General features: G+C 45.1%; 4 protein-coding genes across 7 annotated transcripts in view; 3 read left to right on the top strand and 1 right to left on the bottom strand.

The window, feature by feature from the left end:
* The first annotated feature begins 38 nt into the window (after positions 1–38).
* Positions 39–3,779, top strand: klhl23 (kelch-like family member 23). Its single transcript, XM_030344065.1, has 4 exons — positions 39–545; positions 733–1,968; positions 2,448–2,600; positions 3,132–3,779. Exons 2-4 carry the CDS (start codon positions 738–740, stop codon positions 3,443–3,445), a joined length of 1,698 nt encoding a protein of 565 aa, XP_030199925.1. The 5' UTR covers positions 39–545; positions 733–737; the 3' UTR covers positions 3,446–3,779.
* Positions 3,780–3,931: 152 nt separating this feature from the next.
* On the top strand, positions 3,932–7,698 carry ssb (small RNA binding exonuclease protection factor La). Its single transcript, XM_030342668.1, has 12 exons — positions 3,932–4,070; positions 4,697–4,755; positions 4,837–4,940; positions 5,277–5,451; positions 5,542–5,649; positions 5,741–5,844; positions 5,938–6,009; positions 6,092–6,134; positions 6,218–6,358; positions 6,440–6,626; positions 6,713–6,850; positions 6,946–7,698. Exons 2-12 carry the CDS (start codon positions 4,708–4,710, stop codon positions 7,032–7,034), a joined length of 1,209 nt encoding a protein of 402 aa, XP_030198528.1. The 5' UTR covers positions 3,932–4,070; positions 4,697–4,707; the 3' UTR covers positions 7,035–7,698.
* Positions 7,058–8,691, bottom strand: mettl5 (methyltransferase 5, N6-adenosine). Its single transcript, XM_030342669.1, has 7 exons — positions 8,428–8,691; positions 8,228–8,342; positions 7,966–8,147; positions 7,803–7,882; positions 7,678–7,729; positions 7,556–7,605; positions 7,058–7,165 (listed from the first exon to the last, which is right to left on the bottom strand). Exons 1-7 carry the CDS (start codon positions 8,525–8,527, stop codon positions 7,124–7,126), a joined length of 621 nt encoding a protein of 206 aa, XP_030198529.1. The 5' UTR covers positions 8,528–8,691; the 3' UTR covers positions 7,058–7,123.
* A 350-nt stretch (positions 8,692–9,041) lies between these two features.
* Positions 9,042–16,211, top strand: part of ubr3 (ubiquitin protein ligase E3 component n-recognin 3) — a 48,377-nt gene continuing 41,207 nt past the window's right edge. The window contains exons 1-9 of one of the 4 annotated variants that reach the window (XM_030342667.1): positions 9,042–9,526; positions 10,081–10,220; positions 10,607–10,759; positions 11,157–11,312; positions 11,400–11,440; positions 12,311–12,377; positions 12,889–13,019; positions 13,531–13,759; positions 15,369–15,548. In XM_030342667.1, the coding sequence (XP_030198527.1) occupies positions 9,093–9,526; positions 10,081–10,220; positions 10,607–10,759; positions 11,157–11,312; positions 11,400–11,440; positions 12,311–12,377; positions 12,889–13,019; positions 13,531–13,759; positions 15,369–15,548 (1,531 nt within the window). In that variant the 5' untranslated portion in view covers positions 9,042–9,092. Of the gene's footprint in view, positions 9,527–10,080; positions 10,233–10,606; positions 10,760–11,156; positions 11,313–11,399; positions 11,441–12,310; positions 12,378–12,888; positions 13,020–13,530; positions 13,760–15,368; positions 15,549–16,211 lie in introns of all 4 variants that reach the window. The other 3 variants (XM_030342664.1, XM_030342666.1, XM_030342665.1) reach the window with 3 other exon arrangements.

Below are 16,211 nucleotides of genomic sequence, written 5' to 3'. Positions count from 1 at the left end.
ACATGTATGGAAATAATCTTTATTTGTACATGGTCGCTCTATAGCTTGGCTTTTGTCCTGCTGTGAGAATGCCGATCGCTAATCCTGTCAGGATTTCACAAAGCCTACAGAAATGGGTTCAAATTCCATGGCAACGGATGGGGGATTTTTTTTTTTCTTTATTGATGTCATACTACGTGTCCTCTCTTGGGTCGTGGGGGCTTATTGATCACGTTGGTCCTCCGGCGTTACAATCAGTAATGTAAAACCTTACAATCATCTGCTGTGCATTAAACACCCATAGACCTATTCATGACACGAGTGGATATCAAACTGCAGATCTGATATGTTACCTCAGATGTTTGCTCTATAGGCTAGCCTCATTGAGCACCGGGCGCGTCTTATATGGTGCAGGGGGGGCGGCCTCTCCAACTGCAGATACCAAAATAGGATAGCGGTGCGCCGTCCCGGGCTAAATAGAGATTGGTGTTGTGAAAGAAGAGCGTCGATGCACAGGGAGAGACGTACGGGTCGCATGGTTAGGGGCATGGAAATACGATAGTGAGGTAAGGACCGTTTATTTTGTTTCTACTCATAATAATAGACCTATGGGCACCAATTACGATTATTGATGACGTTTAAATTAATGGGCGGTTATGCTACATTAATGCAATAGCCTTTACTACCCAATTGTGTTTAAATCATATTCCCTTTCGTATCAGCCTTTACGTACATTTTCTTTATCTTTTCCAGTGATCATGTCGGATAAACCTGCTGAACTCTACACGTATGATTACAATGACGACGACCACCCCCATGAAGTGCTGGATGCCCTCAGTCAGTTCTACCTCGGCGGGCTGTTCACAGACGTCTCCCTGCAGGGCTCCTCCGGCCGGGTCTTCCACTGCCACCGGGCCGTGCTGTCGGCTCGCAGCTCCTACTTCCGAGCGATGTTCACCGCTGACATGAGAGAGCGCTCCAACAGCCTCATCACACTGTCCGGGGTAGAGTGTGAGGTCCTCGGTGTACTGTTGAAATACTCCTACACGGCCCAAGTGTGCATCACAGAGAATAACGTGCAGAGTCTGCTGGAGGCGGCGGATCTCATGCAGTTCAGCTCCTTGAAGCACGCCTGCGAGGACTTTCTCATTCGTTTTCTAGACGTGGGCAACTGCCTGGGCATGCACGCTTTCGCCCAGCTGCACGTCTGTCGCAGCCTGGAGCGGGAGACCCGTCGGCTCATGTTCAGCAAGTTGGAGGATCTCGTGCAGCAGGAGGAGTTCCTCGAGTTGCAGGCAGATGACGTGAGGTCCCTTCTAGCCGTCAAGAACATCCTCGACGCGTGGGAGGATGAGGTGCTGGTACTCGCCGTGGTGAAATGGGTCACGCACGACTTGGACAATCGCACCGACCACGCCAAAGACCTCCTGCGTTCTATTCACCTCGACCTGAACGACATTGCCCTCAAGTCAGCTCTTAGCTTGCGCAGACACTCTGTTGACGACAAGGAACACATCAAATCCATGGTCAGTCATACCTTGGTGTCGGCGGGTAAGGGGGAGGGGACACCAGCGGGGGGTAAGAAGCTGTCCCCCAGGATGTACTCCATAGGGGGGTACTACTGGCACCCCCTGGCAGAGGTTCACATCTGGGAGCCGAGGGGCAACGTGTGGGCCCAGGGTAAAAACATGCCCGAGCACACCAGAGAGAGCTACAGCGTCACCTTGCTGGGGGCCAACATCTACGTCACGGGGGGTTACCGGACTCACACGGTTGAGGCCTTGGACGCAGTTTCCGTGTACAACACTGACGGGGACGAGTGGACGGAGGGCTGCCCCATGCTAACGGCCCGGTACTACCACTGCTCCGTGGCGCTACACGGCTGCGTGTACGCCATCGGGGGGTACCGGAACGGGGCGCCGGAGAACCAGGCCGAGTGCTACGACCCCCTGAAGAGGAAGTGGTTCCCCGTTGCCGATATGATCCAGGGTGGGTGTAGCAGTGCTGCCGTATGGACAGTTATCATGATTTTCAGTCAAAGATAATCCACTCACTACATCTATGAAAATGTAGTGAGTGGATTATCATTGTATTACATTGTATTTAATAATAATAATAATTGAAATTTATATAGCGCTTAATATGGTACTCTAAGACGCTTTATATTTGAACACATATAGAAGGGCAGGGTGGTATAGGGTTCAGGGTGGTTGACTGCCTTGCAAAGGTTTTAAACCCAAAGAGATTATAGACCCTGCCTGCTCCTATCCTCATTATTTTAGGTTAGTAATGTATTATGTAAGAGCCTTACCCTTTTTTGGATGAAAGTGTGTTTGATTTTACATAATCAGGATAGGGTCCAAATAAGGGCCCGTAATCCCACATAAACACACTTTTTTATTCAAATATTTTTTTATAGTAATAAAGTACACTGTCTGATGACATCCGTATGAACCGTGTGTTCCCAGGGGTAGGGAACGCCAGTGCGTGCGTGGTGAGGGAGCGGATCTACGTGACGGGGGGGCACTATGGGCACCGAGGGAGCTGCACCTACGAGCAGATCCAGGTCTACACGGCAGACGCCAACGCGTGGAGCATCATCACCGTCAACCCCCACCCAGGTACTGCGGGCGAGGGCGGGACAGTGGAGGGACAGTGGAGGCGGGGACTCTCAGCCCAAAGTTACTGAGTCCGGGGCCCCGATGCTCCACCCCTATACATCTGTTATGCTCAATGACTTGATATTAAATGTGTAAACTACAGGGATTTCTGCATGCAGGTTTCTAATCTCATTGAAACCGCTTTTCTCACCAACTTTCACCCGATTCACGCACACATTCACACACCGACGGCGGTGACACGCGTGCAAGGCGACGGCCCGCATGTGACACCTCGAGACGCTAGGAGGAGCCGGGGATGGAACTAGAAACCTGTTATCCTCGAAGGTTCCACCTCCTGAGCCACATGTCACTGACTATGTCATGGTCAGTGGTTAGGGGGTCCGACCCCAGCGGGAATGTTATCGGTTCAAACCCCGATGTTCGCAGGGCGAAGACCTCTTTGGGGCTGAGATAGCTGACCCTAACCCGTGTCTCAAATTCACTGTATGTGGCCGTGAATCCAAAACGAACGACTGGGTCTTGTTTCCACAGAGTACGGCCTCAGCTCGGTGTCCCTCGACAACAAGATGTACCTGGTGGGCGGTCAGACGGCGGTGGCGGACTGCTTCGACCCCGACACCAACGCGTGGAGGGCGATGGCGGAGATGAAGGAGAGGAGGATGGAGTGCGGCGCGGCGGTGATACGGGGCTGTATCTACGTGACGGGCGGCTACTCCTACTCCAAGGGGACCTACCTGCAGAGCATCGAGAGATACGACCCCCAGCTCGACGCCTGGGAGACCGTGGGGAGCCTGCCCGGGCCGGCCAGATCTCATGGGTGTATTTGTGTTCACAGTGTCAGTTGATTTTAAAAAACTGTTTTTTTATTATTATTATTATTATTTTGTGCTGTGAATGAGATGAATGCTGCATTAATAAAAAAAATTAAAACCGTTTTATAAATAACTTAATATATTTGCCAAACACTAACACCAGGGTCTATTTGTAGCCTGACTTTGCCGTATCATTTTGCAAATGTGTATTATCTGCCAGAGCGAATAAAACATGAGCTTGCAGATTCGTCTGGTTCCCAGGCTATACAATCTGTATTTTGGCACCAAAGGTCGTTTATAAATGTAGGTATTACTACAGATGTGATATGTCTGAATACACTGAATTAATAAAAGAAAAAAAAATCAATCATCCATGGTTTTCATTTGCTTCCTACATTTGAGATTGACTGTGATTATTATTATTTAGTATATTGGATACTAAGGGTGTTAATCTACACTTGGATAGACTACATTTAGTGTATGACTGCGCTGGATTCATTCGTTGCACAATTTCGAATCGCCTAAACAATTTGCCTTTTGACCAATGCAGCTTTCCGTAGCACGCCACGCCGTTTTAACAACGTGCGGATAGTGTGGTGAGCAAGCATTGCTTCTGGTTGGGTTAGAAGCTAAATCTCACACAACGTATCAACGCATAGTAAGTATTTTACCAACTCTCGTAGCTAAACCATACTATCTGATATCCTTAATATATTTGAGTAGGCCGGAGCTCGGTGGTTTAAACCTTACAACCGCATATCAACGTTACTGGGCAATTCCTCTATGCTAGGCCAGTGTTTAATGCAACGTTAGTCCGATGCATGGCGCACATCGCTCGGTCATGCCTATAGAGCTTTGGTTTATATGAACGGTACATACACAATAAAAAACGAGTTAAAAGCGATTGTACGTATAAGTAGATACTCGATGCGCCTTAATTGTGCTCTGCTAGCGGCCCATATGCCACACAGTGGCATCACATCTCTCAGTAGCCCGACTTTAAAGTTTTAAATTTTCGTGGGTTTGAGTAAAGCAGTTTTAATAAGGTTGGACATAGATGTTATAACTTTTCGGGGTAACTCGTTGAAAGGCTGTATAAGACCCGGCACTGTATCCTGCAGACCGTCCATGCGTGAAACAAAAATGGCTGTTAACGTGGAGCCTAAATGAAATAGAACCTCTGGTGGCTGAGACATGGAAAGACGTTACATTAATTTAACTTCAGCTTTGCTCTACTCACTTGGATACTTCATGTGATTTCTGTATATATTTTTTCCCCACCAGAAGTCGAAATAATGGCAGATATGACTCCGACTGAGGGGAAGGTGGTTCGACAAATCGAGGTAATCAATTAATGTTGAAGACCATAGATTATTTAGTCAGTTAAATGGGAAAACGGCGCTGACTAAGATTTCTCTCGACAGTATTACTTTGGAGATCACAACCTCCCAAGAGACAAATTCCTCAAAGAGCAGTTGCAGCTGGATGATGGCTGGGTGAAGGTCGATACGATGCTTCAGTTTAACAGGTATTCCTCTTCTGGATCTGCTGTAGCTTGAACCAACGCATTTTTTGCGTCGTCATTGGATCTACCATGTCCCCCCCCCCCTCATTTAATCTATGAAATGTTGAGTAATCCTTGAGCTCCCCTTTTTGCTCTGAAACAATCAACAAATCGTTGCAGCACAATGTTGTGTTTCGCTCTAATGCTTTGTATTTAATACGACTATCAATCCCAGATGGGAAATTCAGTAATGATCCTGTTTCAATTGAATGGAATAGCTACAATTTGATAGGATGACACAATACTACCTAGATGGCCAGATAATGTAATTAATCCTCTTTCCCCCCCCCCCCCCCCCAGGCTAAAGAGTTTAACCACCGATAGCGCCGTTATCATTGGAGCCCTACAGAAATCCAAGACTGGCCTCCTGGAAATAAGCGAAGACAAAACTAAAATCAGGAGGTCGGCAGAGAAGCCCATCCCTGAAATAAACGAGGATTACAAAGATGCCATGAAAAATAAATCGGTGTACATTGTAAGTAAAAATGTTATGCATAATGCAGGCAGTTCGTACTATCAGTAATTTGATTGCTTTGACTCAACACTTCATTTTCTGGTCATCTAGAAAGGGTTCCCCTTGGAAACTACCCTGGATGAGATTCTGGAGTGGACGACTGGAAAAGGCCAGGCAGAAAATATTCAAATGAGGCGAAATCTGCAACGGCAATTCAAGGTTAATAGTGAAAATGGTGTATTTGTAGTGCTTTAAGATGACGTAAAGGGGGGGGGGGGTCTACATTAGTGTAACACGCTGTTGTGTGCAGGGATCTGTGTTCCTCTGCTTCGACACGGAGGAAGCGGCCAAGGCGTTTCTTGGACGTGAAGATATAAAATCCTTTAAGGATAACGAGCTTCTAGTCCTCTCAAGGTAAGCTGAGCAATGCTATCGGTGGGGGACCTCGACTACATTTGTTTAGTTAAAATGTATAGACTACACTAAGGTATTGTTGCGGTTCTTTAGGGAAGCCTATCACGCCAAAAAGGCAGAGGAAAGAAAACAGCACAAGGCCGAGTCCAAAGCCAAAGCCAAACAGTGAGTACAAAGGTTTTAATGTTCCAGGACAGTTGTTTTTTGTGTAGATACAAAAATATTAACCATGTCCCAAATCAAACAGCAACAAGGATGAAACAGAAAAACAGACTGAGGAAAAGGAAATGGTAAGTCACATAATTGTTAACATTGAGGGACAATGACAATGCGTAGCAGTCAGAATGCATTCGTTAACACGGTTGCTCTGCAGGGTCTGCTTCTGGAGGAACAGACTGGCTGCCTGCTCAAGTTCTCTGGAGAACTTGACCAAGTCTCAAGAGAGGACTTCCACACATTGTTCTCCGGACACGGAAAAATAAAATGGGTTGACTTCACAAGAGGAGCAAAGGAGGTGAGGGATCCACACAGTGAGTGTTGTAAACCAGCGGATACGACGACAGTCATCTAATATATTATCCTCAACACCATTAAGGGTACACTGCTGTTTGACGGGAAAGCAAAGGAAGCTTTGGATAAGGCGACAGAGGCCAAAGGAGGAACGTTGCAAATCAAGGAGGACGATGTTGCATGGGAGTTGCTGGAGGGCGATGTCGAGAAGGAAGTTTTGAAAAAGATGATTCAAGCTCAGCAAGAGTCGTACACCCGAACAAAGGGCAGAGGTACGATATCTACCGTCAAGTAACAAAGCAGTGTATAAAGGAAGATTTGGTAGGTATGATGTTGACAAATGTTTACATTTTAACAGGTAGAGAAAAGTTTGGAGGCAGGGGAGGAGGAAGAGGAGGGGGTCGGCGAGGAGGACGTGGCCGGGGGGGCAGGGATCAGAACAGATCTCACTTCCAAGGGAAAAAGACTAAATTTGAGGACGACAACGGAGACGATGGTAAGGGACTGTTATTTGCCATGCTACGGATTTGGTCATCTACCGATGGTCTATTGGCAGTGATTACATTTCCGATGTTTCTCGTTTGTTCCTAGGCCCCCCAAGCCCCAAGAAGAGAGCACGAGAAGACGCCAGTGCTGACGCCCCCGAAGCAAAGGTTACAAAGACCGAAAATGGATCTTAGTTTCAACACTCAGAGAACTACAATTTTCTTTTGAACATTTATTAGGGATATAAAACAAAGCCGTTTACTCAAATCCATTCCGGCAACAATCATGATTTGGAGAAGCGTAGAAAATCCACGTGGATGTCGACCTGGAGGACGAGTTGGAAATGTAAACTTGGCGTTAGTTTTTGGTGTTTTCAGCCCCAATATATTGTGCCTCTTGCACTTGTATCCCGTATTTTCTAAAACTGCCTTAGTTTGTCACTTAACCTGAACATATGCTAAACAGACCTTAATTTTTTTTTTCTTTAGAAAAGGTATGCATGGCAGTTATTACGTTTGCCATTTGTTTTCATGTTGCATAAGTGGTTAAAAAGTTAAAAAGCACCACATTAAGTTTTACCTGAAAATAAAAAACTTATTTTATGAAAGCTAGTATCTCAGGATCTGTTTCATGACGTTTATATAATCAAACTAGACTTATGTTGAACACGGGTAAATGCACACATTTTCTTTCAGTCTATTGGATTATAGCTTACCGATTTCTTTTTGTGGAACTTGTATGAAGCCGGCAGATCGTACCTTAGTTCTGTCCATGGATGAGAAGGAAAATTAAGCATTTGATTTTGCCATCCTATTGAATGCTTAGAAATATACTAACCTGCGACAAGTTCCATCTTCACACCCCAGTCTTTCGCTCTCTTTTGTATGTGCTGCAATCAGATATTCCATTAAACGTATGTTACAAGGTTTTGTCTACATTCACACTACATGTGGAATACTTACATCTCGTGTTGATGATTTATGAAGTGAATACACCACTGTTGCCAATGTTAATGCCGTCTTGAGGAACTTCATGTCAATGCCTTCAGTGGAAAGAAGGAATACTATTCAAATATTGAAAGCTTATAAACTGGACATAATGTAAGTCAATCGATAAGTCACTTGCCTTGATTGTGTTTTGTACCGAATGGAGGATTCATTATAACGGTGTCAAACTTTTGAGCATATGCGACTTCCAGAGCACTGAGGTCAGACTGGACCAGATCTATATTTGAGATTTCAAACTCCTCTGTATTCGTTCGGGCGACATCCAATGCATCTTTATCAATATCAAAGCCAACACATAATCTGAAAAGAATTCCAGAAAACTGTCAAGCATGATCAATAATGCCAAGACAACAACCATGAGGGGATCATACCGCTCTCACCCGGCTTCCAGCATCGCCGCCCCGATGCTCAGAACTCCGCATCCACATCCCAGATCTGCGATCAGTTTGCCTTCAATGTCATCAAATGTGTTGTGGATTGTGTAGAGCATGCATGCTGCAAAACCAAATTAGACGTTAAGACTACCATCATCCTAACCTGTTACTTTAAACCGTGACAATAACAAACGTCCACATCTTACCTGCAATGTGGGGACTAGTTGGATACTGCTCAAGAAGAATCTTTGGCTCTTCAAAGCCGTCTACTTGTTGAAGACAACTCTCCAACTCCTTTAGTTTCATTGCTAACTAACGTCACAGTTCAACCGTTAAAACCTAGTATATTATGCATTGTTTTTTTCAATGTAAAACCAATAACATTGGCGTTACAGTGGAACACATGGGTGAAATGGTTAGGTTCGTAGACGTCACTTCCGCTCTGTCAGGGTGTGCCCATGTGAAAGTGAGCCGGGTCGGACTGAGTCGCGGACGTATGAAGTTCCTTCCAAATATAATATATCGAAGAGTACATATGTATGCGATTAATACAATCAGAAACTTTTTTATATTGGATATTATATTCATATCAAATAACACGAGGAGCAATATCACCAAAAAAAAAAACACTGATTATTAAATCTGCGAGTTCGTTGTCATGTAAGAGTAATACACGTTTTAATAATTTTGTTATTGATTATTGACTAGTTTTAAATGTGCTGATTAAATAATGACTGAATCAATAGTGTTTTTGGAGCAGAATAGACCAGCGGGCGTTTACCGTTGGAGGCAACCAACGGTATCGCGAGAAACCGCGAGATCATGGCCATAGCATAACAAAAATAAATTTGTGGACAACAAGCCAGAGTACATGATGGCGGCGTCGCTGCTACGCCGGGATAAGAAAGCCACTGCCGCCCATTTAAAGGCAGACCTCAATCGGACTGACAATTGTGCCGGGGCACGGCAACTCCAAGAGCTGCTCGACACGGTACTGAACCCCGAGACACCGGCCACCGACACCGAGGCTCTGGACTGGTGCAAATGTCTGATCGCAGGGGGAGACGGATTCGATGAGTTCTGCAAGACGGTCCGGTCCTATGACAACGCCACTCTCTGTGGTCTGGTCTGGACGGCCAATTTCGTGGCTTACCGATGCAGGACTTGTGGCATTTCCCCCTGCATGTCATTGTGCGCCGAGTGTTTTAACAACGGCGATCACACGGGCCATGATTTCAACATGTTCCGGAGCCAGGCCGGCGGGGCCTGTGACTGTGGGGACAGTAATGTCATGCGAGAGAGTGGGTGAGTAGACTGCGTTCGCGCGCGCGCGCGTGTGTGTGTGTGTGTGTGTGTGTGTGTGTGTGTGTGTGTGTGTGTGTGTGTGTGTGTGTGTGTGTGTGTGTGTGTGTGTGTGTGTGTGTGTGTGTGTGTGTGTGTGATCTTGACTAATCAGACCGATCATGCACACGCTATTGATTCATCGTTTATTAGTGTTTTAAGTGGCACGATGACAACATACAGTTTCCTATCATACGAGGCATGCACAATTTCAGTGGTAGTCTTTGATGCATTGTGTATTAGCCAATATAAAAGCCTAATAAAGTATTATTTAATCCATAAAGTGCAATGGGGGTGGTCGTGGATCAATGGATATGGTATTGCCGAAATTGTGTCCTGTCTCTGAATGCAGCCATAGCTTCAATTGCTCAAATTATTTGATTGCTTTTTAACTTGATTCATTTCCTGATAAGGACAACAGGTGAGATTGCAAATAGCAACCGTGACAGGCTACCCATTAGTATTGGTAAGATGCTCTTGCACTTCAACCAGACCTTGGCCTTGTCTTTACCCACCAGGTTTTGTCGAAGGCATCGGTTAAAGACCGGGGAGAATGTGCCATCCGTCCCAAGGGAGCTCCTCTTGATGTCAGAGATGGTCCTCCCTCGATTCATCATCAGCGTCATTCAGTATCTACGGGAAGGATACACTGAGCCAGGTGAAGGCACAGGTGATTATAATGCGATAAAAGTCTGTTCATTACTGCGTTGGAACATCCAAGAGCATATTTTTTTATCATCTCTTTTTTATTATCTACTGGAATTATGCCAATCCACTAATAGCAGTAGCAGCATGTTCATTTCAGTTTCATGCACTTTACTTCATATTTTGTAAATTAAACACAATAGGAATCTCAAGACATTAGTGCATCATTGTGGATTCTCTTGAAACTGTGGGACTTAGTTAAGCGATTACTACAGTTTATTAGTATTGCAACCAATGTAAATTGCCAATCTTAGATAACCAATCATTTGTTATCAGTAACATTGCTTACACAGGACCAGTCACTTTTTCTTTGCTTGTATATTTATCTTGCCATGCCAGACTCTGGCAGTGAGCGAGACCTGCAGAAGGTTTTACAGCAGCTGGAGCCACAGATCTCCTTTCTAGAAGAGCTGACAAAGATGGGTGGGGCGATGAGGACCGTTCTGACGAAGATCCTGACCAATCAGCAGACGTTCAAAGACCTGAGCATGGGTAATCTTCCCCTAGACCTTTCCCCAATGTGCCTGGCTAGCGCCAGACACTGAAGTATTGCTACTTATTTGTCGTGATGCAAGTGCTGAATAAAAAGTACTCCTTTTTGAAAGGGTACGTCTTTTTATAAAAAGATTTCACAACAAAATGAATCTCCTATTATGAAAGTGTTTTTTTCTGTGACGGTTGAGTTATGACTGGACATTCCAACGGATGTAATATATTCAGGTTCTTAAATATTGCACAGATGGCTGACAAGCACATTTCTGAATGCTGTAGATTTGTGGGCGGATTGGGGGGTGGGGGTGCTTGTGCATCTGCAGTTTTTATATATATATAATGCATTTGAAAACAGTGGAATTCACGGTGACGGTTTTGCTTGTATCATTTATTCTAGGCCAGGAAGGCAGTCCTTATGCGAAGCAGAACTATGAAAAGTACTTGTCAGCGTTGAAGAACTCTGGCCTGGTGTCTGTGGAGGAGAAGGCCCTGCCAGCGTCGGCTGAGTCCCCCGCCGGGGAAGAGGAAGCGACGGGGGCCCTAGCCTCCAGCGGTGAGGCTCCTCCCCTTCCATCCTATGGCCCCCCCACAATGCAACACGGTTTAATGGAATCACTCCTTTATGTTTTTGTTTTTCCAGGAGCGGCGGCAGCAGGAAGCACGGAGGAGGCCAGTAAAGAGGTAAACACGGAATTACAACTAAGTGATGCTTTGTAATGTGGCTCTTATGGGCCAGGGCGGTGTGTTTTGTGTTTCGGGTTTTCCATGTTTCTTATTGGTCAGCTGGACTGCTGCTCTATAGCTTCAGAGGCCTGAGATCCTTCTTGAATGGGTTATTATTAACCCATTCACCTAATCATGTCTCTGTGTGTCGTTCATGAGACACATGAGAATAAACCTGGGCTGGTGTGTCTTTCTTAAAGATGCTTATACTGAGGCCAGAATATATATTTGACTAAAGTATATTATGTAACATTTCCGCATTCAAAAATCAAAATATGACTAGATAATATTGGTCGTTGTTTACATACACTGAGTTATGTACCCAAATATTGCCATTAATGTCCAGAGAAATCCATTGTTTTATTCAAGGTAAAGGCGTGTTACTTGGTCATTTCTTGTAGGATTGTTTTGCCCACAGACGGCGCTGTGTTAGACCACATAATCTCATCTAAAGCTGTTTAGCTAGTGAACTCATCTAATGGCAAGTTACCGTTATGTTATTTGCGGCTATTTAATCAGAATGAAATTACATAAGGTGACTCAACGCAACGTTAATAAAACATTAATGCATCAACTCCTACGTCATCATGGGTTCTGCCGCAGTCCTGTCATTGATGGTGAAGACCGCCATGTTCCCACCCTACTTTACACGGTCATCAAACTACGTGATATTGTTTTGACTGAGCGACCCCTAAAGGCAGACATGACAAATTATACCATTAAGTAACTATCTCACCTTTTCTTTGGGAAAGACGGATGGTCATCCGTGTTTCTATGAATGATTCGACTGGATCCCCTGCTAAGTGTGTTCTGTTCCTCGGTGTGCAGGAGGATCCGGATGGGGGGCAGGCACTTGGGCAGAGGAAGAGGGTGAAGCTGAGCAGCACTACCAAAGGTAACTTCCTCTCCAGCATCATTAACGTAACCTGACCGTTAACTTATCCAGCTTCACTAACATATCATAAACTGGCTATTAACATCTCCAGCATCGCTAACATAACCTGATCATTTGCATCTCCAGCATCATTAATGCATCATAACCTGACCAGTATCGTTAGTACAACCTGATCATTCTTAAAGAACCGTTCTGGGTGATTAAACCATTGTCTCCTCTTTTAGTAAGACATCTTTACCAATATCATTTGTTGCCCCGGTTCTACTGAAGAGCATTTGGCGTGAGAACACTCCTGCCACGAATGTAAAGAACAGCAATATAGCCTTTTTAGTATTTTGGAATCAATGCTTGTTGTGTGGGAGTTGGACAGTTTACGAAATGTCTTGTTAAATCTTAAGTAAGCGTTGTTTCAGTGAAGCCAGGAGCGAGGGTCACGCTGGTTTGATCACTCTCCCTGACCAGCGTAAGATGTCATGGAAACCATTTCTCGCCGTCTCCATTCTGCCCCTAGACACCTCCATTATGGACTCCCTGAAACACAAATGCTTTCTGGAGGAGCTGCTGTTCTGGACCATCAAATATGAGTTCCCCCAAAAGATGGTGACCTTCTTGTTAAACATGTTACCGGATCAAGACTACAAGGTGGGCCTTTATCTTCACGAAATTAATTTTGGAATAAGAGATGGTCACAGATCATGTTAAAGATTTGTTTGGCTGCATGACCTGTACAGTGTATTTGTATAATATCTTTACATGATTTAGATGTTCCTATCTTGCAAGTGGCTTCGGATGAGGTGCACTTGCTTCCGATATTTTTATTTTTTCTGTTGTACCTGTGAGGTTTGTTTGCGGTATTACTGATTTGAAATCTGAAACAAGAAGTCAATAAGTTGGTAATCGGAGACGGGGCGATCAAAAGATCTTCTCGTTGTATCCAAAACGAAACCAGTATAACCACATCTGCTCACAACACATCTTCTGCCTTCTTTTAAAAGCACATCAGCCTTTCACAAAACAAAGGGTTGGTCCTCACACATGTCATTCACAACAGGTTAGCAACAGGTATCCACAACAAAGGAGGCTCCACACAGACAGAAGTCAAACCACAGTGTTAAACCCAAACCGTCGCTCTCTTTCTGCACGTGCCCCGCAGATCACCTTCACCAAGACGTTCGTGCAGCACTACGCCTTCATCATGAAGACGCTGATGAAGAGCCACGAGTCGGACACCATGTCCAACCGCATCGTGCACATCAGCGTGCAGCTGTTCAGCAACGAGGAGCTGGCCCGCCACGTCACCGAGGAGTGTCAGCTGCTGGACGTCATGGTGACCGTGCTTCTCTACATGATGGAGAGCTGTCTGGTCAAGAGCGAGCTGCAAGGTGGGGCCCTCGCGCCGCACTGCTCGCTAACATATTTGATAAAAAATAGTTATGTAACATTTATGTCTTTATATATAGCTATATTCATTGAATAAGACATGCTATTATTTAATTATTATTTTATATCTCATTTTTCGACTAAAACAAAATGTATGTGTTCATAAATAATGTAGTCCACTATATTATTGGATACTTGCAGTTAATTCAGGCGCTCTGGATAAACGATCATGTTGGATGACTAACATGTCTCACCGCATGTTGAACCCGACAAACAGAAAGCCAAAGCCAAAGCCAACAGGAAGTCAATGACACCAGGGTTCGTGCACATAATGTTTTGGCTGGGAGTCAAACACCCGAGCCACTTACCACTGTCTTTCGTGTTTCATACTTGGAGCTCCGCCAGAAACGCCTTCTCACCAAGAGGATAGGATAAAACGAGAGTGTTTATTTTGGTCTGGGCTGGTCATTGTTGTAAAAGAGTCTGGTAAACATGTTTAATGAGTCATTCCATGGAAACTTATGCGTATCGTTTCCTCAACAATACGGTTTCACCAAGCAATAACAATCCTTTCTTCTCCATGCAAGGCTAGAATCACATTAAACCAGGGTATACTTTCACAACTTTGAACTGCTGATAAAGAAGTATTTTCATCAGCCGTACACTTGGATCAGGGTCACCAACCTTTTTGAACCTCAGAGCTACTTCATGGGTACTGAGTCTTACGAAGGGCACCCCGTTTGATACACTCTTCTGAAATAACAAATTTGCTCAGTTTGCCTTTAGTTATATATTACTATTAATGATACTCATCTATGTGAAACATGTTAATTAATTAAGTCATGTTAATGATTTCTCACGATAATTATCAACAATGACTTAAAAAAGGTGGGAAAGAGTTGTTCAAGAATGAGTATTGCTATGTTTAGAACAGGCCTGCGGGCGCCTCATATAGTCCTTGCAGGCGCCCTGGCACTGTGTTGGTGACCCCTGACTCAGATGAACGACGCATAACGTCTCGTAGTCTACCAGTCCACCTCTACCTGGTGGACTGAAGAAGCAATACGTGGTTCTTGTACCTTCTGGTGTCGACGAGGATCTGGGTCATTTCCTGACTACGCTCAATGTAGGGATATCATGGTGCTCGGTTTGAGTCATTTCCTGACTACGCTCAATGTAGGGATATCATGGTGCTCGGTTTGAGTCATTTCCTGACTACGCTCTATGTATGGATATCATTGTGCCCGGCGTAACGTACATTTCGGAGCGCCATGTGGCTGAGGAGCTAGGGTGGGTTCGCTGGTAACAGGAAGGTCGCAAGTTCGATCCCCGGCTCCTCCTAGCTGTGTCGAGGTGTCCCTGAGCGAGACGCCTCACCCTGACTGCTCACGACGAGCTGGCTGTCTGCTTGCATGGTCGACTCCACCGTCGGTGTGGGAATGTGTGCATGAGTGTGCGAATGTTTGGCAGTATCGTAAAGCGCTTTGAGTGGCCATTAGTTAGAAAAAGCGCTGTATAATTGCAGTCCAATAACCATTTCCTCACGCATACACGCCCAAGTCCTGTGTGCTCTGCGTATCCCGACACCCTCTCGTGTGTCTCCATCTCCAGACGAGGAGAAGAGCCGTCATGTGGTGGTGAACTGCGGCGAGGCGCTGCTGAAGAACAACACCTACTGGCCGCTGGTCAGCGACTTCATCAACATCCTGTCCCACCAGAGCGTGGCCAAGAAGTTCCTGGAGGACCACTCCCTGCTGATGCTCTGGATGAGCTTCGTCTCCTTCTTCCAAGGCGAGAGAACGTCTTACACCACACTTTTAATCTTTATTTTTCCCAAGGATACATATGATTTTATTTAGAAGTTTTATACTGTTTATTGGGTCTATTCTATATTTTTTTTCAACCGTACCTTTTCCTGGAATAATTCTCTTAACACATACTTTGTTAATTATTAGGTGATTGCTGCAAGCAGCGGCTCAACTATTTGTATTCTTCTTGGGCTTTATTCCAAGACATCGTTCCCAGTCAGTCTAAAGTCTGGCCGCATGCATTGATAGACGCCACTATTAAATCACCTGCATCAACACTGGCTGATAAAACAATTTGCTGTGATGGCGTCTGACTCATTGTCTGGCGCTTGGATTTCTGGTTCGTGCTCCTGTACTGGAGTTTGCCCTCGGCCCTAAAAATACCCCCAGCCCTGCGTCGAGGCCGTGGGCCGGTGGCTGGTGGCTCGAGTATCGCCTTACTGCTAGTTAGTCACAGAGCGCCACTGTAACGCTGCACACGTGTCGCCTGATTGGCTGGCTGCAATCAATCTGGTCGTGTCTGAGATTGACTTGAAAGGAATTCTGATGTTTAAATCAAATGTGTTTGTTTAATGCGACAAGTTTTAGCTCTGTGGTAAAACCGTTGATCCGTTTTAGGTCCGGTGAATAGGATTTCTCATTTCGT

The sequence above is a fragment of the Gadus morhua genome, chromosome 20 (assembly GCF_902167405.1).
Source record: "Gadus morhua chromosome 20, gadMor3.0, whole genome shotgun sequence".
Lineage (NCBI taxonomy): Eukaryota > Metazoa > Chordata > Actinopteri > Gadiformes > Gadidae > Gadus > Gadus morhua.
Note: the sequence above shows the minus strand (reverse complement) of the source record. Positions and strands in the feature narration are given on the sequence as shown.

What these genes read in the sequence shown, in the direction of transcription:
- klhl23 (XM_030344065.1), top strand. Translation starts at nt 738, where the DNA reads ATGTCGGATAAACCTGCTGAACTCTACACGTATGATTACAATGACGAC. An exon ending in CGTTGCCGATATGATCCAGG is followed by an intron (nt 1,969 to 2,447) that starts GTGGGTGTAGCA and finishes GTGTGTTCCCAG; the next exon opens with GGGTAGGGAACGCCAGTGCG. An exon ending in CACCGTCAACCCCCACCCAG is followed by an intron (nt 2,601 to 3,131) that starts GTACTGCGGGCG and finishes TTGTTTCCACAG; the next exon opens with AGTACGGCCTCAGCTCGGTG.
- ssb (XM_030342668.1), top strand. Translation starts at nt 4,708, where the DNA reads ATGGCAGATATGACTCCGACTGAGGGGAAGGTGGTTCGACAAATCGAG. An exon ending in AGACTGAGGAAAAGGAAATG is followed by an intron (nt 6,135 to 6,217) that starts GTAAGTCACATA and finishes GTTGCTCTGCAG; the next exon opens with GGTCTGCTTCTGGAGGAACA. An exon ending in TCACAAGAGGAGCAAAGGAG is followed by an intron (nt 6,359 to 6,439) that starts GTGAGGGATCCA and finishes AACACCATTAAG; the next exon opens with GGTACACTGCTGTTTGACGG.
- mettl5 (XM_030342669.1), bottom strand. Translation starts at nt 8,527, where the DNA reads ATGAAACTAAAGGAGTTGGAGAGTTGTCTTCAACAAGTAGACGGCTTT. An exon ending in CGGTACAAAACACAATCAAG is followed by an intron (nt 7,883 to 7,965) that starts GCAAGTGACTTA and finishes TTTCCACTGAAG; the next exon opens with GCATTGACATGAAGTTCCTC. An exon ending in GAAGATGGAACTTGTCGCAG is followed by an intron (nt 7,606 to 7,677) that starts GTTAGTATATTT and finishes ATCCATGGACAG; the next exon opens with AACTAAGGTACGATCTGCCG.